Source organism: Carassius auratus, chromosome 38 (genome assembly GCF_003368295.1).
Source record: "Carassius auratus strain Wakin chromosome 38, ASM336829v1, whole genome shotgun sequence".
NCBI classification, from domain to species: domain Eukaryota; kingdom Metazoa; phylum Chordata; class Actinopteri; order Cypriniformes; family Cyprinidae; genus Carassius; species Carassius auratus.
In genome coordinates, this window is record NC_039280.1 from 19,810,452 (window position 1) to 19,834,684 (window position 24,233).

The window sequence follows — 24,233 nt, forward strand, 5'->3', positions numbered from 1 at the left end:
CACCTACACATTAAATTAAATAGCAATTAAATGTACTCGATTTCCATCAAAACCACAAGTTTGTCCAGAGGTGTAAAGATTATCTGAAACCCATGCTTGAGTAAAAGTACAGATAACGTACAGTGAAAATTAGTCCACTACATCTTACATGTCAATTCCAAAACAACTTATTTGGGAGTATTTGATTTTAATGGTACTTCGGTAAAACGTTAAAGACAAAGCACTGAGAACATGTAACACAAAATAGTTTATTTGTGAGGAGAGCAATCACAATTATTTTCTAAAGCCAAAATATAATTGAGCATGCCAAAATTGCAAAAAAAAGAAAAAAATAACATCAAAAGGAAAAAAAATCTTCACTGATAGATAATGTTGAGTAGAATTAAGAAATCAATGTTTCCACTGCATGTGCTGGGTTCGGCTTTATTGCTGGCTGCAGTCATCATGTCATATAATACCTCCAGTGCCCTGTAGTACGCAGTACCTTGTCTTTTGTAGCAGACAAAAACTGCTGCAGAAAAGCTAGGTGCCATGCAAAATGTGTATAACTGTGACACTCATTTCATTTGTAGTTGAGTAGAGTAAAGACAGAGAGCAAAAATTAGTTTGTCTAGATTTTAAGAGTTCCCTGAAGAATGATCTGTGCCAGACCAATGATGTCCAGTCTACCATCATTTCTAATCTCCAGCTTTACTTCGCCTCCTCGACTGGAGCACTGGTAAGCTGCAAAGACAAATATTGCAGAGATGAATGCTTTATTCTGAGCCATGCCTTGGTTCATGTCATCAGAAACCATGTTACTCATCCTTACACATTTGCTTTTAAACTAGTTTATTTGATCACTATTGTTTTAATGTGGATTCTGATGCATTTTATTCCAATGTGTGTATGATGGCATGATGCAGGGATGGATAAGGAGGTCTTTACCCAACATTTTCTTTTTGTTCAGCTTTTCAGACCAGTAGCCAGCAAGGACTGTATGTGCAGACCCTTTAAGAAATGAAGGTGTATTATGATACTTTGATTGCCAGTGAGCGTTGATTACTCAGCATGTGAATGGTTTACTTGATACACATTTCAAACAGATTTTAAATGATCTTCTCACCAGTGACTGGATCTTCAGGGACCCCAACCCATGGAGCGAAGACACGGGAGTAAAAGTCATATCCAGACTGAGTGCTCTCTGCTCCTTTCAGTGTAATGATAAGACTTCTAATCTTACCAGTGGTTTCATTTCTTAAAAGAGACTGTGCCTCTGGCCTCAGAGACACAAGTTCAGACCTGCCAACAATTAAGAGTTAACACTGCAGAATGAAAGGGGAAAAAACCATTGTAAATAGGTAGTATATTGACAATTATTTGTTCTCTGACTGAATGTTGTACTAAAATGTTTATTTTATTTTCATATATACACCTCACTTAACATTTGCAATAGATTATTAATTTGTCTCTACAAAGCTATTTTCCTTTTGCCCATAATTAAACACATTGTCATCATCAATAGAATTTTCTTTTTTGTTATTTTTTAGAAATGCCTAAGAAAAGTCCAGCAGCAAACCTGTCACAAGCGTCAGCCAGACGAACCATCAGTTTCTTTGTGGTTGGACAGTAACACACATCCTGAATGGGTAAGTCTCCTACAGCAGCCTGAAAATGTAAAACAAAATGAAGAAAATAAATAAATAAAAAATGTTGTTTCTACTTGTCATACTAAAACCAGAATTGGCACATGGCAATGTCACCTTTAAAAGATCCTTGATTTCATGTTGGTCCTGCAAATAACGCAAACAAAGCTTAATAAATTCAGACAACTACTTGATTTGTAATGAGAGACTGAGTTTTGTTGAAGAAAGCATCTACGAGATGTGTTGTGGTCATACCTGGGGGTTCGGTTTGTTTAAGGGAAAGTCCATTATTAGAGATTCTTCATGCTGACGCACATACAGCTCTCCACGCATCGTCTCAAACACCAGTACAGGGTTGACATTTTCTGTGTGATGATATTGTGCTTAAATGTGATCATTTGATGCTTTTTTTAAAAGATCATTATTTTGTGTATTTGGTATAATAGAATATGTTGACATGCTGTAATGTTCAAAAAACACATTATTTCTCAAATACTGTACATTATTGTAGGTCCTCTATGCCCCGCCTCTCTCAAATGAACTGTTTTCTACAAACTCCTTCAGACAAGCCCAGTCTGCTCTGATTGGCCAACTGACCCAGTGCATTGTGATTGGCCAAACACCACAAACGCTCGTATGAAATGTTATGCCCCTTTCCATAATCGCAAGCTTTATCTTTCAAAATAAATGTAAAAGACCGTTAATAATGTCCTTAGTTTTACCATCAGTTCAAGCCCAAAAGGTGAACCGAGTGGCATGACAGACAGTGATGAAGCTTGCATGTGTTTGCAGTAGATAAGCCACAGACGGCTGACTCCACTGTGTGATTCTGTCTCTCTCTCTTACACACACACACACACACACACACACACACACACATGCGTGATGTGCCTTTCGTCTAGATACAAACAGCATCTTCCTGACATGGCTGCTTCAACACTAACTGCGGTTACTGAAACCATGCCTTCTTTCTTTGCGTGAACATCTGGGCGGCATTACGCAAATATTTCCACATCATGACATAGACATGTGGGGCGTGTTAGAGTCTTAACTTTGATAAAGAATATCTCTTTGGATTTGAGACTTTAGTCTTTTCAACTTTACAGGTCTACTTAATTCACCAAGAGCTTGTAACATTCCAAAGAGAAAGGAAAACCTGAAATCGCATCATATAACCCCTTTAAGAACAGCCACAGTCCATTGGTTAAAGATTGATGTAAGAACAAGTGTTTCTTACTTTTCATGTAAAAGAGCACTGCTGCTGAGGCCAGTGTCGCATGTCCACAAAGTGGGATCTCATTTGTGGGAGTAAACCAGCGTAATCCAAACCTTGCACCTTTCAAAATACATGAAATGATTTTACAACAGTTTTCTTCTTTTTTTGGTATATTACAGAAAGATAAAGCTAACCAAGTGGAACTATTGTAAATACTAAAAGGTAAGTATCAGTACTAAAGCAGGCACATGTTAGTCACACCTGAAGAAAAATCCACAGAATTCCCTTTTGTGATGAAAGCGGTCTCTGACAAATTCATCTCAGCTGCAATGCTCTGATAAAGATCATCTCTCAGCTCCTAATTGTATTACAGTGAAAAATATTATACAGTTTCTAGCACATAGATTTTGAATAAATTATCTATACACTGTGTTGATAACATGTATAGAAGACTGTCCCGTGTAATATAATACTTACATTCTCCATGAGACATATTGCAGCAGGATTACCTTTAAAAGGCACATTGGTAAAAGCATCAACAATAAATATTGGAATTTCCATTGATTACAGCTGTTCAGTCTAGGTTTTCCTAGGTTTTTATTCTTGCACCTTTTAAGTATCTGTAGAGCTGTAGTTGAGATAAAATTAGACTTTGACCTTAATGACATAGCAGCTCACTTTAGCTTTAAAGGTACAGGCTCAAGATTTCGAAATATCTTTTTAGACTGACTTTGTACTGATGTGATCTGTAAAATAGAGTGGAAGAGATAATTATAAATTATTTATACATATATCAGTGCTGGTCAACGATTACATAATATGTGTATATATATATATATATATATATATATATATATATATATATATATATATATATACATGTATATATATATATATATATATATATATATATATATATATATATATATATATATATATATATATACATGTATATAAAAACGTGATTAATCACATTATGCACTACATTCAATAATGAATTCAAAAGTTTGGTACTGCTTTATAAAAAGTAAATAAAAGTACTGCTATATAAACAAAAGTGCAATAATGTTTGCTAAGACTTACAAATAAGGTGTTTTTTTTATACAGCAGTATTCCTTTTACATAGTAGCACTTAAAATATTTATTGTAAATCTCAACTTAAACATCAATGTAAGAACCTTGATCGTAAGCATAAAAGGCACTTTCAGAGTATAGCCCAACACTATCGCAGGACAACACTTGATGGGTGCAGTGGGTAGAGAGGCTCATGTTTGCGGGAGGGGGGAGCATAACGATGTAGGCTACTTTCACTAGGCAATCTTTCACACTAGACACAGCTGCCTTGAACCGAGCCAGAGAGTGATTACCCCCCTCCCCCTGCCTGCACTCACATTTACACTAAACACTCCAGGCCAGAACATGCTTATACAGGTGCTGGTCATATAACTAGAATATCAACAGAATACCAACAGAACCGCGCTCTGGCCCACCTCTTCCAACCGTGCCTGGGACACTTGAAAGAACCGCACCCGAGTGTGGCACGAGCGACCACACTAGTCAAACGAACTGGGCTTTTGGGGTCAAATGCCCTCGGGCACAGTTCAAAACATCTAGTGTGTGTAACCGTGGCCGAACAGGTTTGACCCCCAAAGCCCAGTTTGTTTGAATCGGTTTGAAGAGGTGGGGCAGAGCACCGTACGCATGCAGTGTCGGAGCAATGAATATCTGATACATTTCTGAACATTTCTGAGTGGCAAAAGTGATAGATCTGTAAAGCAATGGGCCTATATTGTGAGAGGGCTGTATGTTGATGTGTCCCAAACTACTCAAAAAAATAAATCACAAACTTTCCATTTAATAATAATAATAATAATAATAACTGCATTAATGCACTATAAAAATAATTGTCAGCATTAATGTATGCGTTAATGCAATAATGCCTAATGTGGCCAGCCCCTTTATATATATAGAGAGAGAGAGAGAAAGAGAATTTTATTAATATTCTGCAATAAAATGTATAAAACATCCATTTAGATCTACAGACTTTTGAAACCAAATATATTTTATTGTATTTTGTCCTGCAAGTAACCACATTTGTCCATTCAGTGAACGAAACATCAGTTTGTAGATCTTTAAGAAAGAAAATGGACTTATTTCCATTAAGCTATTATCACATTCAGTGAGAAGGTTTTGCAGGTTCAGATTTTAAGAGTTCCCTGGAGAATGATCTGTGCCTGACCAATGATGTTGAGTCGACCATCATCCCTGATCTCCAGCCCCAACTCTCCCCCACGACTGGAGCACTGGTATGCTGGGAAAACAAATAGGAGAGAATAGAACCTTATTGTGCTTCTTTTTTTTTTATAGAGAAAACTATTTAATCAACTAATTTGTGAACGAATGGGTCCTTTGATTCTTTAGTGAAGGGGATAAAAAGAAAGAAAAGGTCTTTACCCAACATTTTCTTTTTGTTCAGCTTTTCAGACCAGTAGGCAGCAAGAACTGTATGCGCAGACCCTTTGAGAAATAATTATTAGTCTTTTAAATCATAGAGTATTCATATGAATATGAAATGTATGGTGACTATAATTGGGCATTTCCATTTCTAACCTATCTGAATTCATGGCTTTCACATGAGGAAGCTTCTACAGATTTCTCTTCATGTATTGTAATTTGCTGCATTTTGAGAATGATGTGATTATTTCAGCTCACCACAGACTGGATCTTCAAGGACCCCTAACCAAGGTGCAAAGTAACGGGAATAGAAGTCATATCCAGGTTGTGCAGATGAATCTCCTTTCATTGTAACAATGACACCATTAATTTTCCCAGTATATTCATTTTTCAGCAGAGCTTCTTCTTCAGGCTTCAAAGATGTAAGTTCAGATCTGCCAACAACAAACAGTCAATAACCTTATTTTCGGAAATGCCTCTGGATGTCCAGCAGTACCTGTTACATGTGTCAGCAAGACGAATCATCAGGTTCCTTGTGGTTGGATTGTAGCACACATCCTGAATGGGTAAATCTTCTACTATAGCCTGAAAATGCACAAAAAAAGATTGTTTCCATATCTCATTTTAAAAACCTAACATAATGTTAAAGTACGCACTGGCTAACTTACTTTCAAAAGATCCTTGAATTCATGTTGATCCTGCAAATAAAACATACAAAACTCACTAAATTCTGACTGAAAAACATTACTTAATCAAATTTTGTTGAATAAAGCATCTACGAGGTGTGTTGTGGTCATACCTGGGGGTTCGGTTTGTTTAAGGGAAAGTCCATTATTAGAGATTCTTCATGCTGACGCACATATAGCTCTCCATGCATCGTCTCAAAAACCAGTACAGGGTTGACATTTTCTGTGTGATGATATTGTGCTTTTAGAATAGCCACAGTCCATTGTCTTTGGCCAAAGATTAATATAAGAACAAGTGTTTCTTACTTTTCATGTAAAAGAGCACTGCTGCTGAGGCCAGTGTCGCATGTCCACAAAGTGGCATCTCACATGTGGGGGTAAACCAACGTAATCCAAACCTTGCGCCTTTTAAGATATATCAAAACCAAAAGCAGACATGTAAATCATAGTTGTTTGAATATCTCAACATGCATCTCAGCAGCAGAATACCTGAGGAAAAATCCACAGAATTCCGTCTTGTGATGAAAGCAGTGTCTGATAAATTCATCTCAGCTGCAATGCTCTGATAAAGATCATCTCTCAGCTCCTAAATGCATTACAGAGAAAAAATATATATATTGTACAATGCTAGCACATTTAGATTTTAAAATATTTATACACTATGTAGATCAAATATATAGAAGACTGTCCTATGTAGTGTAATACTTACATTCTCTATGAGACATACTGCAGCAGGATTACCTTTAAAAGGCACATTGGTAAAAGCATCAACAGTAAATATTGGAATTTCCATTGATTACAGCTGTTCAGCTCTAGGGTTTTTTCTAGCACCTTTTAAGTATTTTTAGAGCTGTATTTGAGAACAAGTTAGACTTTGACCCTAATGGCATAGCAGCTCACTTTAGCTTTAAAGGTACAGACTCAAGATTTCGAAATGTCTTTTTAGGCTGACTTTGTACTGATGTGACTGTAAAATAGTGGAATATATAATAATGGTTATATATATATATATGTGTGTATATGTATATACGTATGTGTTTGTGTATATACAGTCAGGTCCATAAATATTGGGACATCGACACAATTCTAATCTTTTTGGCTCTATACACCACCACAATGGATTTGAAATGAAACGAACAAGATGTGCTTTAACTGCAGACTTTCAGCTTTAATTTGAGGGTATTTACATCCAAATCAGGTGAACGGTGTAGGAATTACAACAGTTTGTATATGTACATCCCACTTTTTAAGGGACCAAAAGTAATGGGACAGATTCACAATCATAAATCAAACTTTCATTTTTTAATACTTGGTTGCAAATCCTTTGCAGTCAATTACAGCCTGAAGTCTGGAGATCAATTAGACATCAGCGTACGCTGGGTTTCATCCCCGGTGATGCTCTGCCAGGCCTCTACTGCAACTGTCTTCAGTTCCTGCTTGTTCTTGGGGCATTTTCCCTTCAGTTTTGTCTTCAGCAAGTGAAATGCATGCTCAATCGGATTTAGGTCAGGAGATTGACTTGGCCATTGCATAACATTCCACTTCTTTCCCTTAAAAATCTCTTTGGTTGCTTTCCAAACACCAAACTACCCGGAAGACCATGGAAAACAACTGTGGTGGATGATCGAAGAATTCTTTCCCTGGTGAAGAAAACCCCCTTCACAACAGTTGGCCAGATCAAGAACACTCTCCAAGAGGTAGGTGTATGTGTGTGTCAAAGTCAACAATCAAGAGAAGACTTCACCATGTGAATACAGAGGGTTCACCACAAGATGTAAACCATTAGTGAGTCTCTAAAACAGGAAGGCAGAGATTAGAGTTTGCCAAACAACATCTAAATAAGCCTTCACAGTTCTGGAACAACATCCTATGGACAGATGAGACAAAGATCAACTTGTACCAGAGTGATGGAAAGAGAAGAGCATGGAGAAGGAAAGGAACTGCTCATGATCCAAAGCATACCACCTCATCAGTGAAGCATGGTGGTAGTAGTGTCATGGCGTGGGCATGTATGGCTGCCAATGGAACTGGTTATCTTGTATTTATTGATGATGAGGCTGCTGACAAAAGCATTAGGATGAATTCTGAAGTGTTTCGGGCAATATTATCTGCTCATATTCAGCCAAATGCTTCAGAAATCATTGGTCAGCGCTTCACAGTGCAGATGGACAATGACCCGAAGCATACTGCGAAAGCAACCAAAGAGATTTTTAAGGGAAAGAAGTGGAATGTTATGCAATGGCCAAGTCAATCTCCTGACCTAAATCCGATTGAGCATGCATTTCACTTGCTGAAGACAAAACTGAAGGGAAAATGCCCCAAGAACAAGCAGGAACTGAAGACAGTTGCAGTAGAGGCCTGGCAGAGCATCACCGGGGATGAAACCCAGCGTACGCTGATGTCTAATTGATCTCCAGACTTCAGGCTGTAATTGACTGCAAAGGATTTGCAACCAAGTATTAAAAAATGAAAGTTTGATTTATGATTGTTATCCCATTACTTTTGGTCCTTTAAAAAGTGGGATGTACATATACAAACTGTTGTAATTCCTACACCGTTCACCTGATTTGGATGTAAATACCCTCAAATTAAAGCTTAAAGTCTGCAGTTAAAGCACATCTTGTTCGTTTCATTTCAAATCCATTGTGGTGGTGTATAGAGCCAAAAAGATTAGAATTGTGTCGATGTCCCAATATTTATGGACCTGACTGTATGTAGTTCAGTCATGAAACTGTGGATGGCACAGGCTGATGGGTTTTTAACATAACTGATAATATTCAGAGAAATAAACGTCTTGACACAAGCTGACTGGTTCATGTTGCATATGCAGCCAATGAGCTTACAGCCTTGCATTTATATGGCTGGCTTGCATTCACTTAAGATTCTTGCAGCACACTTTCAGAGTTTCTCTGAAACCCTCTACCTTACTCAGCTCCACCTGCGTAGATCTGCTACAGGTTATTTTATGTGCAGCAGCAGTATGTTTTAGATTCTCACAGAACCATATTGCCATTTGCACTGGCAGTAGCAAGCCCTGTACTTGCTTGCAGCAGCAGCAATAAACTACAACTACAGCAATAACCAACAATAACAATTGAGCAGCAGTGTAGCAGATCTATTCCGCAAAGACCAAATGGATATGGATATATATGCAGGTGAATCTCATTAAATTAGAATGTCATGGAAAGGTTAATTTATTTCAGTAATAAAACTCAAATTGGAAACTTGTGTATTAAATAAATTCAGTGCACACAGACTGAAGTAGTTTAAGTATTTGGTTCTTTTAATTGTAATGATTTTGACTCACATTTAACAAAAACCCACCAATTCACCATCTCAACAAATTAGAATATGGTGACATGCCAATCAACTAATCAACTCAAAACACCTGCAAAGGTTTCCTGAGCCTTCGAAATGGTCTTTCTGTTTGGTTTACTAGGCTACACAATCATGGGGAAGACTGCTGATCTGACAGTTGTCCAAAAGACAATCATTGACACCCTTCACAAGGAAGGGTAAGCCACAAACATTCATTGCCAAAGAAGCTGGCTGTTCACAGAGTGCTGTGTCCAAGCATGTTAACAGAAGGTTGAGTGGAAGGAAAAAGTGTGGAATAAAAAGATGCACAACCAACCGAGACAACTGCAGTCTTATGAGGATTGTCAAGCAAAATCTATTCAAGAATTTGAGAGAACTTCACGAGGAATAGACTGAGGCTGGGGTCAAGGCATCAAGAGCCACCACACACAGACGTGTCAAGAAATTTACTGAACCACAGACAACGTCAAAGGCATCTTACCTGGGCTAAGGAGAAGAAGAACTGGACTGTTGCCCATTAGTCCAATGTTCTCTTTTGAGATGAGAGCAAGTTTTGTATTTCATTTGGAAACCAAGGTCCTAGAGTCTAGAGGAAGGGTGGAGAAGCTCATAACTTATAGCGATTTGTTTCGTAGACAGAGTCTGGAAGGGCATAATCGACAAGCATTTACTTTCTCGTGGAGGGGCGCTTGTCTAAAGTTTAAAATCATTGGGTACCCGTAAGCCAATTACATAACGTTTGGTTATGACATGTGTTATTTGCCAGCTCAGTCGCCATGAACTTCCACTGTAAACACAGGAATGCTGCGAAAACAAAACTATGGAGCAAGTTTCGCTGCCCCTTTTTACCTGATCCTGCATGAGAGCAACCAAGAGGGATACAATTACAATTATCGCCTTGCCAGACTTTGGCCTCCCCAGTTTCTCGCTGATGATCGGTAACGGTTGATAAATTAAACTTTCCCGAGTTTTGTGTCACAAAATCACCTCCATTCAAAGTGTGAAACAATGTCTCCATGTCCGCTGTCGTTTTCGATTTCCCTAACCTAAACTACGATCCTAAATTTGGCGCTTAGCGTCTACGTCACGGCTCTCAGCCCGCCCTCTGTTCGGTGATTGGTCAGCTGTTTTGGAGCTGGAAGAAAACTGGGAGATGGTTTGCTATCTCAGACTGAGTAAAGAAGGGAACTGAAATTTAGTTGAAGTATGAAGTCTGATGTAGTCAGGCTAATGGTACCTGCCCACACTGCCAAAACCACCAAAAGTTGGTTAAATGATCATGGTGTTGGTGTGCTTTACTGGCCAGCAAACTTACCAGACCAAAAACCCACAGAGAAGCTATGGGGTATTGTCGAGGAAAATTAGAAACAAGACCAAAAAATGCAGATGAGCTGAAGGACACTGTCAAAGAAATCTGGGCTTCCATACCACCTCAGCAGTGCCCCAAACTGATCACCTCCGTGCCACGCCGAATTGAGGCAGAAATTAAAGCAAAAGGAGCCCCTACCAAGTACTGAGTACATGTGCAGTAAATGAACATACTTTCCAGAAGGCCAACATTGCACTAAAAAAATTTTTTTATTGGTCTTATGAAGTATTCTAATTTGTTGAGATGGTGAATTGGTGGGTTTTTGTTAAATGTGAGCCAAAAATCATCAGATTTAAAGAACCAAAGACTTAAACTACATTAGTCTGTGTGCATTGAATTTATTTAATACACAAGTTTCACAATTTGAGTTTAATTACTGAAATAAATTAACCTTCCCACGACATTCTAATTTATTGAGATGCACCTGTACATGGATATTGTCATATCATATCACCATGTTGTTTGTGGCATTTTTACCTATTGGTATTTTCTTGTAAATATGTTCTCTTGCTTCAGTTTCTCCTTATGGCTGTAAAATAGACAATTTCATTAACATTCTTTAATAAAATGTATAAAACATCCATCCATTAAAAGTCAAACATTTTTATTGTATTTTGGCATGCAAGTAACCACACATTTGTCCATTCAGTGAATGAAACATCAGTTTGTAGATCTTTAAGAAAGAAAATGGACTTATTTCCTTTAAGCTTCTATCACATTCAGTGAGAAGGTTTTGCAGGTTTAGATTTTAAGAGTTCCCTGGAGAATGATCTGTGCCTGACCAATGATGTTGAGTCGACCATCATCCCTGATCTCCAGCCCCAACTCTCCCCCACGACTGGAGCACTGGTATGCTGGGAAAACAAATAGGAGAGAATAGAACCTTATTGTGCTTTTTTTTAAATAGAGAAAAAGACTTAATTAAATAATTTATGTGAACGAATGGGTCCTTTGATTCCTTAGTGAAGGGGATAAAAAGAAAGAAAAGGTCTTTACCCAACATTTTCTTTTTGTTCAGCTTTTCAGACCAGTAGCCAGCAAGAACTGTATGCGCAGACCCTTTGAGAAATAATTATTAGTCTTTTAAAGCAAGAAACAAAGTCATAGTGGATTTTACCAATAGCTAGGCTGGACCATACTTGCTAAAACGATAATCAACTGATAGCTCTTAAAATGGATACTGAATGAAAACTAAAATAGTGCTGTACTATTAAAAAAAATAAAAAACTACTGAGCCATACTAGATGATGTTGAAATTAACACTCTGACAAGATAGCCATCTTTAAATATATACACACAAAGGCCATAGAATTGAAATGACATGCATATGGATATTGTATGTATACTTTCAAACTTTAACTGCTTCTATTCTAGGACACTCAATGATTTTCTAAACAAAATAACAAAATAAAGCAGTCACACGGGGCAAAAGCACAGCACCAAGTCTAGGAGAACTCTCACTCGCAGGTATTCCATCAGGTTAAACCGGACGGGTAACATTCAGTCATGATTGCCCTTACGAAAGAAAAATATATTTACCAATATATTTCTTAAAATATATTGTGATGTATTGTAATATATTATTTTCCCTTTTTATTTTCTAATACATTATATATTTGAATACATTTAATAATATATTGATGATACATATATTATATAATATATTGCAAAATATACAAATGATTGCCTCTTTCAATATATTGCAATATATTAGAAAAAATAAATATATTTAAAGGGGGGGGGGGGGTTGAAATGCTCGTTTTCACTCAATATCCTGTTAATCTTGAGTACCTATAGAGTAGTACTGCATCCTTCATGCATCCTTTCAAACTCCAAAAAGTCTTTAGTTTTATTATATTCATAAGAGAAAGATAGTCTGTACCGATTTTTCCCGGAAAAACACGACCAGCTGGAGGCGTGACGTGTGGGCGGAGCTAAAGAATCACGAGCGCCAGTAGGCTTTTGCGTTGAGAGCGTGTCGAAGCTGTGACATTACCTTGAGGAAAAAAACATCATCCAAAACAAACCATGGCTTACAGTCAGATTCAGCCGTTTATTTATGATCCAGAATAAGATCCAGAGGCTGAAATTTAACAAGAGCAGCATCAGCAATGAAGTTTGATGACAACATCGCATGTTGTTTACTTGATGTGCTTACGCGCCGATAGCTAAGTTAACAACACAGAGATATTTGAAGCAGTTTTACTCACCGCATGCGGTTCCAACACACGATCGTGACCCTTTTTCGTTGGGACTGCATTATCCTTAAGAAATAAACGATACGCAAATCCGCCTTCAAACTGGGCCTTGTTTGTAAAACAAGCATCTTCGAAATGCAGGGAACAAACACAAACACTTGCACAACTCCGTTGATGCTCTGTAAAAATAAACTCCATCCACTGGTCCCTTAATGCTGTTTTTTTTTGGGTAATATAAAGGGGGGTTGAAATGCTATTTCATGCATACTGAGTTTTTTACACTGTTAAAGAGTTGAATTCCCATGCTAAACACGGACAAAGTTTCAAAAATTAAGTTGTACGTTTGAAGGAGTATTTTTGTTCCCAAAATACTCCTTCCGGTTTGTCACAAGTTTCGGAAAGTTTTTTTCGAGTATGGCTCTGTGTGACGTTAGATGGAGCGGAATTTCCTTATATGGGTCCTAAGGCACTTCTGCTGGAAGAGCGCGCGCTCCCGTATAGCAGAGTACTGAGAGCACAACAGACATTCACTGATCAGAGCGAGAGCGTCGCGAAAAGTCACAAAAGAAGTGTGTTTTTGGTTGCCAGGGCAAGACAACCCTGCACAGATTACCAAAAAAAAAAAACAGCATTAAGGGACCAGTGGATGGAGTTTATTTTTACAGAGCATCAACGGAGTTGTGCAAGTGTTTGTGTTTGTTCCCTGCATTTCGAAGATGCTTGTTTTACAAACAAGGCCCAGTTTGACGAAGGATTTGCGTATCGTTTATTTCTTAAGGATGATGCAATCCCAACGAAAAAGGGTCACGATCGTGTGTTGGAACCGTAGGTGGTGAGTAAAACTGCTTAAAATATCTCTGCCTCCTTGTTAGTGCATCCTCCTCCCATACCGGAGACCCAGGTTCGAGCCCCGCTCGGAGCGAGTCATTGCTGCTGCTGCTCTCGTTCAGTTTTAGCCTCGGGATCTGATTCTGGATCATAAATAAACGGCTGAATCTGACTGTAAGCCATGGTTTGTTTTGGATGATGTTTTTTCCCTCATGGTAATGTCACAGCTTCCAAAAGCTCTCAACGCAAAAGCCTACATGCGCTCGTGATTTTTTAGCTCCGCCCACACGTCACGCCTCCATTTTTCCGGGAAAAATCGGTACAGACTATCTTTCTCTTATGAATATAATAAAACTAAAGGCTTTTTGGAGTTATGAAGGATGCAGTACTCTATAGGTACTCAAGATTAACAGGATATTGAGTGAAAACGAGCATTTCACCCCCCCCCCCCCCTTTAAGAATATATGCCTAATACATTACATGATATTTTCCAATATACTGCAATATATTTTTGTTTCATAAGGGTGACTATTAAATGCTGCTTAGGAATAGTGTGCACATCAAATTATCTAGATTCACTGAACCTGGATCAGTCAGGTTTTGGACTTTAATAACCACTTTTCTAATCATTTAACAGCCCCCAGTTTTCTTTCTTATGCCACAGCTTTAAATATGAAACCTCACTGGCTAACAAATGCATTAATTTTAACCTCCCCCGCCCCCAACCTTATTGTGCATTTCCATTTGAATTCATGGCCTTCACATGAGGAAGCTTCTACAGATTTCTCTTCATGTATTGTAATTTGCTGCATTTTGAGAATGATGTGATTATTTCAGCTCACCACAGACTGGATCTTCAAGGACCCCTAACCAAGGAGAAAAGTAACGGGAATAGAAGTCATATCCAGGTTGTGCAGTTGAATCTCCTTTCATTGTAACAATGACACCATTAATTTTCCCAGTATATTCATTTTTCAGCAGAGATTTTGCTTCAGGCTTCAAAGATGTAAGTTCAGATCTGCCAACAATAAACAATCAACAACCTTGCATGATGATCTAGATACAAAAATAAATGGCCATTTTGGACAATATTACCAACATACTATTAGTTATTGTGTGATTATATGTTGCTTTAAAAAGTGTTTGATTTAAAATTTGCAATAAATTCTATGTTCTATGTAATAAATTCTAATACAATGCCATCCTCACTATTATTTTCTTCCTTGTTATATTCAGCCTCTGGATGTCCAGCAGTACCTGTTACATGTGTCAGCAAGACGAATCATCAGGTTCCTTGTGGTTGGATTGTAGCACACATCCTGAATGGGTAAATCTTCTACTATAGCCTGAAAATGCACATAAAAGCTTGTGTTTCCATATCTCATTTTAAAAACCTAACATAATGTTAAAGTACTCACTGGCTAACTTACTTTCAAAAGATCCTTGAATTCATGTTGATCCTGCAAATAAAACATACAAAACTCACTAAATTCTGACTGAAAAACATTACTTAATTAATCAAATTTTGTTGAAGAAAGCATCTACGAGGTGTGTTTTGGTCATACCTGGGGGTTCGGTTTGTTTAAGGGAAAGTCCATTATTAGAGATTCTTCATGCTGACGCACATATAGCTCTCCACGCATCGTCTCAAAAACCAGTACAGGGTTGACATTTTCTGTGTGATGATATTGTGCTTTTAGAATAGCCACAGTCCAGTGTCTTTGGCCAAAGATTAATGTAAGAACAAGTGTTTCTTACTTTTCATGTAAAAGAGCACTGCTGCTGAGGCCAGTGTCGCATGTCCACAAAGTGGCATCTCACATGTGGGAGTAAACCAGCGTAATCCAAACCTTGCGCCTTTTAAGATATATCAAAACCAAAAGCAGACATGTAAATCAGAGTTGTTTGAATATCTCAACATGCATCTCAGCAGCAGAATACCTGAGGAAAAATCCACAGAATTCCGTCTTGTGATGAAAGCAGTGTCTGATAAATTCATCTCAGCTGCAATGCTCTGATAAAGATCATCTCTCAGCTCCTAAATGCATTACAGAGAAACATTTCACATTCTGATCTTTATAGCTGCTTACATATTTAAATGAGTGCTGTCAACTTTTTCGCAATTAATCCCTCCTAACATTAAGGTTTTTAAATGTGCATTTCAATAATTTCACATGTAATCTTCAAATTAATGTAGAAACAAGATTAATACAGTGTTTTAATATTTGTTTTGTAGCATCTTTTTTTTTTTGACTGAAGGCGAGTATCACTGATACCAATACTACTACTGATGTCTCTATGAAATAAAATTTCCCCCCTAATATTTAACCATTGACTATAGCCAGCCACTCAACATTAGTATACGTAATTGAGAGCTAACCATTTAAAAAAATGTAAAAAAATTATTCTAATTAAAGTGAACTTAAAACAATCTTCACATAAACCAATTATAATAAATGTCATATTTAGCTACCTATACCCTTAAGCAGGTAGGAAAAATACAGAAAATTACTAAAGTTAGGCTATCAAACACTAAAATCTAAAAAAAACACCTTTCTCTTTTTTCTTTAGTTCTTTGCGGACATCACAGCAGCGGGGTTATTAGGTTGTTGGCTGCTATTACTTTACTGGCACTGCAACTTGATGCGGATCCGGCATGCATCTATTTTCTCACAACTCTAGACTATAGAATATGGAAGGCCATTAGGGCCAAAACATGTGGTACTAATGCGTTAACACATCACGTTCGCAAGCAATTATGAGTTACTGTGCATTTACGTATTAACGTGTAAATTCTGTTAATAAGTAAATTAAGTTAAGCCACAATTACGTGTTAACATGTTAGTATCACATGTTTCCGCCCTAATGGCCTTCCATATGACAATGAGGTCTCTGCAGAGCAAAAGTGGGCAGTTCTGACTTTGTGGGTGTTTTCAAATTGCTGCATGTTTCTAAATCATGCAATGAAAAAGATTCCCCATACCTGACCCCACCCCTAAACATACCGTCACTATGAAGTGGGCCAATTGGGTAATGGCCCTCTGTTTTGGCCTCGCCCACTGATCTAGTAACTCCTATTACTTTCCTGCAGAGACCTATACTTGTGGGGAGCACAACTCTTTACCTTTTCTGGCATAATTCAGGTCCTAAAGTTTCAATGAAAGTTTTAATGAACCTAACGTTTTAATTAACTGACAAGTTGAATGGGGTGTGTTAGATGAGGAGGACAGTAATGGAAAGCTCCATGACAGTTTTGAAAAGCACTGCATTTCAGAGACATGTTCTTAAATCTGACTCATATAAAACAAATACTAACAAACATGCAAAGTTTTTATGCTGTTGAACATGCTGTTGTGTATGCGTTAATGCACTAATTTTGACAGCACTAGTTTAAAAAAATCAGAAATGTAAAAAAAAAAAAAACATAAAACTGTCTTTTGCAGTGTAATACTTACATTCTCTATAAGACATACTGCAGCAGGATTACCTTTGAATGGCAAATTTGTAAAAGAATCAACAGTAAATATTGGAATCTCCATTGCTTCTACTCTAGAGTTAAACAGCTGTAACAAGTATAGCGTGACATTTAGCAAGTCACAGTCCAGTGCTGCTTTGAGGCTTGCTAAAAGTGACCCCAGTAGTGTAACCCCCTTTTTAAAGTTACAGGCAACACGTAATTATAAATATGATTACACAAATTAATTACATGTAATTACATGCCATTAGCCTATTTATTTATTTTTTGTTTACACTATTTTAACAGTGTACAGTGTAATTATACATTTAAGTACTGAGTAATATTAATTAACTACATGTACTTACTATATGGTTAGAGTTATAATTTGGGTTTGGTCATGGGTTACTTGCATGTAATTATGCATTATTATTATTATTATAGAAAGTACATGTAACAAGGACACTTTAAAATAAAGTGTTACCTTTTTAAAATATGGATACGAAGTAAAATGTTTGTACATAAAAAGTGAATTGTATCAAAAAATGTATTAAACCTTTAGTAGCGACATAGTTAAACGGCACTTGTTAATTTGTAATGAGTTGCAATATTAATATTATCTGTATGCATTGTTGCACTGTTGAATTTTCTACTGTCAACACAGTCAAAAACTGAAAAATGTACATTACTAAAAATGTTTATTTTCTTCATGACTGTTATGTAGGAGGGAAAAATCGAAGTGGGAGTTCTAACTCTACCCACGGCTGGACCGTTACTTGTTTGTTCAGAACTGCAGATAGTCTCTCGCGGTAATACATATGGCCCTTTATGTGTCTGGAGCGCCACACTGCAGTATTATACTGGATTAAGTATAAGCTTAGTGACTACGTTTGATAATGACTGTTCCGTGATGCATACACCCTACACGCTTGGAGCCTCGGCTCACACCTCAGACCGTTCGGTGCGCCTGCAGTGAGCCAGAGCGAGCTCAGTGTCCTCTGACCGACCGGACCGCGATCTCGCGAGACTTCGCCCCTGGACTATCATTCAGGGTTACCTGAGAGGACGGCGCTTGACGGTGAGAAATGACGTGAAATTCGCTATGCATGTATATATTTCTTCATATTTAACTTTTTATTTATAAACTTATAATTTACACGCAATGGTGAATATATTTTGTGTACTTTGGACCGCGGAAGTGCTGTTTTATGTTCCAGAAACTGTCAACTTGTCGGTCGTTGATTCCTGTCAGAAGAGTAACGTTATCTCGCTAATGTTACAGTCGTTGTGTATAAAGTTAACCGGTTTCGGTTGTCGGTTTGTTAGACACATGACCGACCTCATGACGACATATTTTCCAGATGCTATATATAACATGTACCATGTTAGCTCGGTCTCAAGTTTAAAACCCTCCCGTGTTTTGACCTACCGGTAGTGGCTGTCTAGCTAGCTAACGCTATCTAACTTAAATTGACGTTTAATATAAGGTTCAAGGCAAGCTTGTCACTATTGTCACTAACATTACACCAAAACATGTTGCGTTTGTGTGAAATGTCATTATTGTTTGTCTTTTTCTCTCTTGAAGGAAGCCTCTGGCTCTTGACAACATAGCTGTCTCTCAAAATTATTGAAATGCCTACCTGGACAGCATTTTTTTTGGGCTTCATACGTACGCTCCTGAAATGCCCAGAAATTCTAAGTAACGTTAGGCATCTTCCTGGGTTTGAGGCACTGCCACTACAAAGAAAACAATAATACAAACTATTTTGATTGAGTTTAGAGTATTGACTAATTAACACTGTGCAGTCTAGGTAGGCACTTACTGGTTTTGATACACTGCCAAGGTTGTCAAGACACAAAAAAAAAAAAAAAAAGAAGAAGCCTAAAATGACCTATTTTGATAGTCTAAATGGAGGCACAGCATATGTGTTACATTAATTTGGTTTTCAGATACAGTCCTGTCAGGGTAAACATGTCTCATAATGATGAAGGATATGTGGTACGGATCCGTGGTTTGCCTTGGTCATGCACACAAGAGGAAGTGGCCTCCTTTTTCTCTGGTATGCAAACTCTCAAACTAAAAGCATATCTGTAGCACTCTGTGTGAGTTTACAGAAAAGGACCTGCACATGTGATTCGCCCTTTTTTAACTTACAGATTGTGACATTGTAGGGAAAGTGAATGGGGTGTGTTTTACCTTCTCCAAAGAGGGAAGGCCGAGTGGAGAGGCGTTTGTGGAGCTGAAGACATCAGGGGACATTAAAAGGGCTTTGGCAAAAGATCGTAAATACATGGGTCATCGTTACATCGAAGGTACATTCCTGTACACAATGTAGAAAATTCTGCCATTATGGTATTTAAAGGAATAGTTCACCACGAAATTTTAATTGTCGTCTTTTACTCACCCTCCACTTGTTCCAAAACCAGTATTAGTTTTTGTCTTTCAATTCTTTAAAAGTAATTAAATTCATGTGCCCTAGTAATCAAAAACATTAACATACCCCCCTTCTCAAAATTGCAACAATTAGAAAATGACAATGATTAAGTCAATTTCAGTTGTACAAAAATAGGTCCTACATTTCTTTTTTCCTTTTCAAAAAGTCACTTTACTCAGATATGCATCACTATAGGACAGAAAACATGATCGTTTCATGCAGACTTAAATAGCACAGGTTGATATGTTTATACGTTTGTTTGTTAAAATTGATTGTCTGCCTCTTGACGCTTCCACAGTGTTCAAGTCGAACCGTAGCGAGATGGATTGGGTGCTGAAACGCTCTGGTCCCACAGACTATGACAGCAGCAGCAGATGCATGCTGCGTCTAAGAGGACTGCCTTTTGGCTGCAGTAAAGAAGAAATTTTACAGTTCTTTTCAGGTACATCTGTTGTTCCACTTCAACACCTCCTAGACTTGCAGATAATGCTAGGACATCTTTTTTTGTCAGTTCTTTTTTATGTCTTTATATATTTAGTCAAATCACATTTTGAAAGTTTTTCCATTTTATATCTTCAGTAGATTATTTAGCATGTTTTGGTTGTATTTAACATTTATATGTCGCCAGCATCACAGAGGTGGCTGTGCTATAATTTTTCTTGATTTAAATTTCATGGATTTATCCTTTGTGGTTTGCTCTAGGGTTTTTGTCTGACATAGGGATTGATTTAGGGGCTCATTCTGCAGATGAGAATGTTGCGGCTCTTTAACATGTCTCCCCATATGGGGTTATTTGTCCTTGGGTTAAAGGGTTGAAAATCGTGCCAAATGGGATAACATTGCCGATGGACTACCAGGGGAGGAGCACAGGGGAAGCCTTCGTGCAGTTTGCCTCAAAGGAGATAGCAGAAAAGGCTCTGGGGAAACACAAGGAAAGAATAGGGCACAGGTGGGGCCGGCAAGACTGGGCTGGGTGCTAATGCTATCTCTAAATGTGGGGTGGGGGGTCATGCATCTTTCTGCTCTGGAAAAAGATGGTATGATCATGCTATTACACTTGAAATTTACAATTTTACATTACACTGTCATGAGGGGACAAAAATAGGCTGAAATATGATTTCATATATCGTTGGGTAACATACTGCAGAAGCAAAGAAGCCCTTTAATGAACAGGCACTTTACAATACTTAAAAATTCTGTTTCTGTCTGAAATTGTCCTTTAGATACAGTTAAATGTTATGACTGGGCAGGATTTCAGACACGTACTACTTCTCCCTCTGGTCAGTAACTGGCAATAAACTGTCAGTTATTGTGATAATGAATTTAGATAGTGGGCCCCAAATACTGTCCTCCCTAAAATCTTCCTCATTGCTGTTAAACATTCAGCAGCCTGTACGTTTATTAACTTGTTGCATTTCAAAAATAAACTCAGGTACATAGAGATATTCAAAAGCAGCCGAAATGAAATGCGTGTATACTATGAAGTACCCCGGAGGATGATGGGACAGAGGCCTAGTCCATACGACAGACCCATGATGGGACGCGGAGGCTTCTTTGGGCCCGGGCCTGGAAGGGGAGGTGCTGTCCTGGACCAGATGCGCAGCGGAGGAGGTTACAGCAGTGGTATGCTACTTTAATAGTGCTTTGTAGCTTTATTAAATAATCTTTTGTTTATTAACTAACTGATTATTAAATAAACACTGGGTTTGAATGGCTATGTGCACACCGTTCGAAAGTTTGGGCTCAGATGGAATATTTTAAAAATGGAAATGAGTCTTTTTAAACTGTGAAGGTTTTGATTTGATTGAAAAGTTACAAAAGATTTATATTTTTAAATAAAAGCAGATTCATCAAATAATCGTAAAATATGTTTTACCCGTTCCACAAAAAAAAAAAAAAAAAAAAAGTATTATAATACAAAATATTTATTGAGCAGCAAATCTGCACATTAGAATAATTTCTGAAGAGTCATGTGACTCTGAAGACTGAAGTAATGGCTGCTGAAAATTCAGCCTTCAATAGCAATACAATTTCACAATATTGCTACTTTAATTTATGATCAAATAAATGCTTAGGTAAGCTTTCCTTCAAAAAAAAAAAAAAAAATTACTGATCACAAACCTTTAAACAGTGCATCACTAACTGGAAGTGATGTTAAAGATTAACTTCACTCTCCTTTTTAAGGATATGGCGGGTTTGACAACTACAATGGCTTTAACAACTACTGCTTTGGTAATGGCATGTTTGAAGAGCGTGTGCGAGATGATCGAGGAAGAGGAAAAATGGGGGGTCAAGGCTACAGCAGTGAGTCAAACTCAGGCTTTCACAGTGGACATTTTGTGCACATGAGAGGCCTACCGTTCCGCGCTACAGAGGCAGACATCGCACATGTAAGAAACACCACAGTTTTCTCATTTCTTGTGGATATATCCTTACAATATTTTGTTTTATAGTGAAGTATTATTGCCCTTGTGTGTGCGTTTAATTTCTTTTTTAGTTCTTTGCCCCATTCCTTCCTGTGAGGGTGCACATTGATGTAGGACCTAATGGAAAGTCTACAGGAGAGGCAGACGTTGAGTTCGGGTCTCATGAAGATGCTGTATCTGCCATGTCAAAAGACAAGAATCATATGCGTAAGTTGTCTCCAAACCTCTCTCTTAGTCAAACTGTACCGCTGTCCTAATTATTTTCGGTATCACATTTATCCTTGCACTGGTTTCCTCTCTGCAGAGCATCGTTACATTGAGCTTTTCCTGAATTCAACTTCAAGTGGGCTGTCCGAAATGGGTTAGTATGACTGCGTGGAGATTGTTATCGTGTAATAGTTTTGTTGAAGTGTATGGGTGAGAAGGTGTGAAGACAGCATTCAAATCTAAGTCTTTTGTTTTTGGGGCATGAAAACACTGCAGGTCGCGGAGGAGGTTTCTATGGCAACTCTGCTGGTATGGGCTCTCGAGGAAGTGGACAAAGGGGGATGTATTGAGGATGCTTACAAATCATGCACTTTTCAACCCAAAGTTGGAACTTCCAGCTTTGAAGTTCTTTTTATATGAAAATGTTTTCACATGTTCCTATGAAATATGCCCGAACTATTTTGCAGGATTGAAGAAAAGAAAATCTAAATCCATCTATATATCTAATATATAATATATATATATTTAAGCTGTTGCATATAGATTGACCGGCTACTGTACATTTTGCTTAATGATTTTTATATGACATTCTGTGTTGAAGTCTAAATAAGGGTGTTTTCAGACCTGTACATCGTTTGCTTTGTTTCGAAACAGGGACTTAATTTGTTACAATGTTGCATTTTCTTCTAAATTCGGTTCGTGTTCACGAGGCAACATTGCAAAGCGTACAAAACTGTTTACGCAGGTCACCTGTGAGTAAAACTGTCGTCTAATTGGTCAGAGTTGACCTGTTTACGTTCCTCTGCATCATTCATCGAGATGGATTGATAAGTTCGCTCCGCGTGCTTATTGTAGCTTTATAGCTATGAATGTAGCTGTTACTCCCGCTCTCAGTATCCACTGACTAACCTCAACATAAACAACTACATTGAAATAAGAGCACATGCATTTTTAGTTACAGCCAGCGGGGTATCAAGGCCTCATCTAGACAGCATTTTTGTAATGCACAGAGAATAGCAATTAAATACACATTTTAATATGAAGAGCTACTCTTTGGTTTTTGACTGCAATAACAAATATTCTCACAGAATCAGACACTGACTGCTGCTTTTAATATAGCATATTTACTGTTATGAATTATGATACCGCTTGGTTTTTTGGTCTGTTGGGTTGGATTGCTTTCTCACCATGAGTGATCTTCAATCCAGGGTCTGTTTGCAATCAGGCTGAGATCACCTCTTCAAGGAGGTCTCTGTACGCTTATCTGGTCCACTTTAGGCGCGCACCTGAGTCACAGCTGCCCAAACAAACCGCACCAAGAAGGACAACGAACTCTAGAACGATTCAACAAATCTTAATGAGGCAGGTGTGAAAGAACCCTAAAGATATGCGCTTTGTATGTATTTTGACTCAGAATTGAATGAAGAGTGAATAGTTGCGTGTGTGAGACTGCACTTTTATTTTCTTTCCCAGAGCAATAACATCATTTTGGATGTTTACCTGTTTTTGCTGCTCAGTAAAATTTGTAATAGAAACCTGTGAAATTTACACATCCGTGGAATAAAATCTTTTATTGATATATTTTATTTTTGACCTAAGAATGTTCATTGAAGACCTATAATGTAAAGAATAAACTGTGATATCTTGCTTTTGGACATATTATGTTTTTTTATACACCGTAAGATTTGTGTAGCCTTGAGTTGTGTACAGTATCTTTAAAACTTCAGGGTCAGAAAGATTTTTAAAATGTTTTCCAAGCATTTATTTAATATTTATTTTATTTTAATATTTCAAAAATACTATAAAAGTAATATTATGTAATCATTTAAATAAACTAACAGTTTAAATAATGTATTTTAAAGCTGGCAAAGCAGAATATTCAGCAGCCATTACTCTAGTCTTCAGTAATTCAGACTCAAGTAATTCTATACAATTTGAAACATCCATCTTCAGACTGTATTACGGCTTTCAGTTGTAAAATCTGTACTGACTTTTGAAGCAAACATAACATTAACTC

The 24,233-nt window shown here is 37.6% G+C and overlaps 4 protein-coding genes across 14 annotated transcripts; 1 reads left to right on the forward strand and 3 right to left on the reverse strand.

The window, feature by feature from the left end:
• Window positions 1-29: 29 nt before the first annotated feature.
• Window positions 30-3,524, reverse strand: pbld (phenazine biosynthesis like protein domain containing). Its single transcript, XM_026224647.1, has 9 exons — window positions 3,319-3,524; window positions 3,103-3,199; window positions 2,863-2,961; window positions 1,881-1,990; window positions 1,743-1,772; window positions 1,559-1,647; window positions 1,106-1,281; window positions 928-990; window positions 30-723 (listed from the first exon to the last, which is right to left on the reverse strand). The coding sequence occupies exons 1-9, from the start codon at window positions 3,400-3,402 to the stop codon at window positions 611-613; spliced, it is 861 nt and encodes a 286-aa protein (XP_026080432.1). The 5' UTR covers window positions 3,403-3,524; the 3' UTR covers window positions 30-610.
• Window positions 3,525-4,885: 1,361 nt separating this feature from the next.
• Window positions 4,886-6,890, reverse strand: LOC113057318 (phenazine biosynthesis-like domain-containing protein). The gene is made up of 9 exons (XM_026224648.1): window positions 6,691-6,890; window positions 6,471-6,567; window positions 6,288-6,386; window positions 6,095-6,204; window positions 5,964-5,993; window positions 5,792-5,880; window positions 5,554-5,729; window positions 5,296-5,358; window positions 4,886-5,152 (listed from the first exon to the last, which is right to left on the reverse strand). The coding sequence occupies exons 1-9, from the start codon at window positions 6,772-6,774 to the stop codon at window positions 5,040-5,042; spliced, it is 861 nt and encodes a 286-aa protein (XP_026080433.1). The 5' UTR covers window positions 6,775-6,890; the 3' UTR covers window positions 4,886-5,039.
• A 4,361-nt stretch (window positions 6,891-11,251) lies between these two features.
• LOC113057319 (phenazine biosynthesis-like domain-containing protein) lies at window positions 11,252-17,328 on the reverse strand. The gene is made up of 9 exons (XM_026224649.1): window positions 17,150-17,328; window positions 15,636-15,732; window positions 15,453-15,551; window positions 15,260-15,369; window positions 15,125-15,154; window positions 14,952-15,040; window positions 14,537-14,712; window positions 11,665-11,727; window positions 11,252-11,522 (listed from the first exon to the last, which is right to left on the reverse strand). Exons 1-9 carry the CDS (start codon window positions 17,231-17,233, stop codon window positions 11,410-11,412), a joined length of 861 nt encoding a protein of 286 aa, XP_026080434.1. The 5' UTR covers window positions 17,234-17,328; the 3' UTR covers window positions 11,252-11,409.
• An 818-nt stretch (window positions 17,329-18,146) lies between these two features.
• On the forward strand, window positions 18,147-23,802 carry hnrnph3 (heterogeneous nuclear ribonucleoprotein H3 (2H9)). Of its 11 annotated transcripts, none has more exons than XM_026224658.1 (10): window positions 18,147-18,226; window positions 19,099-19,208; window positions 19,306-19,461; window positions 19,882-20,025; window positions 20,394-20,532; window positions 21,016-21,206; window positions 21,768-21,973; window positions 22,081-22,216; window positions 22,314-22,370; window positions 22,493-23,802. In XM_026224658.1, the coding sequence occupies exons 2-10, from the start codon at window positions 19,121-19,123 to the stop codon at window positions 22,564-22,566; spliced, it is 1,191 nt and encodes a 396-aa protein (XP_026080443.1). In that variant the 5' UTR covers window positions 18,147-18,226; window positions 19,099-19,120; the 3' UTR covers window positions 22,567-23,802. The 11 variants fall into 11 exon arrangements, with proteins under 11 accessions (XP_026080443.1, XP_026080446.1, XP_026080445.1 ...); XM_026224661.1 differs by having other exon boundaries at window positions 19,321-19,461; XM_026224660.1 differs by having other exon boundaries at window positions 18,148-18,226; window positions 19,105-19,208.
• The last annotated feature ends 431 nt before the right edge of the window (window positions 23,803-24,233 follow it).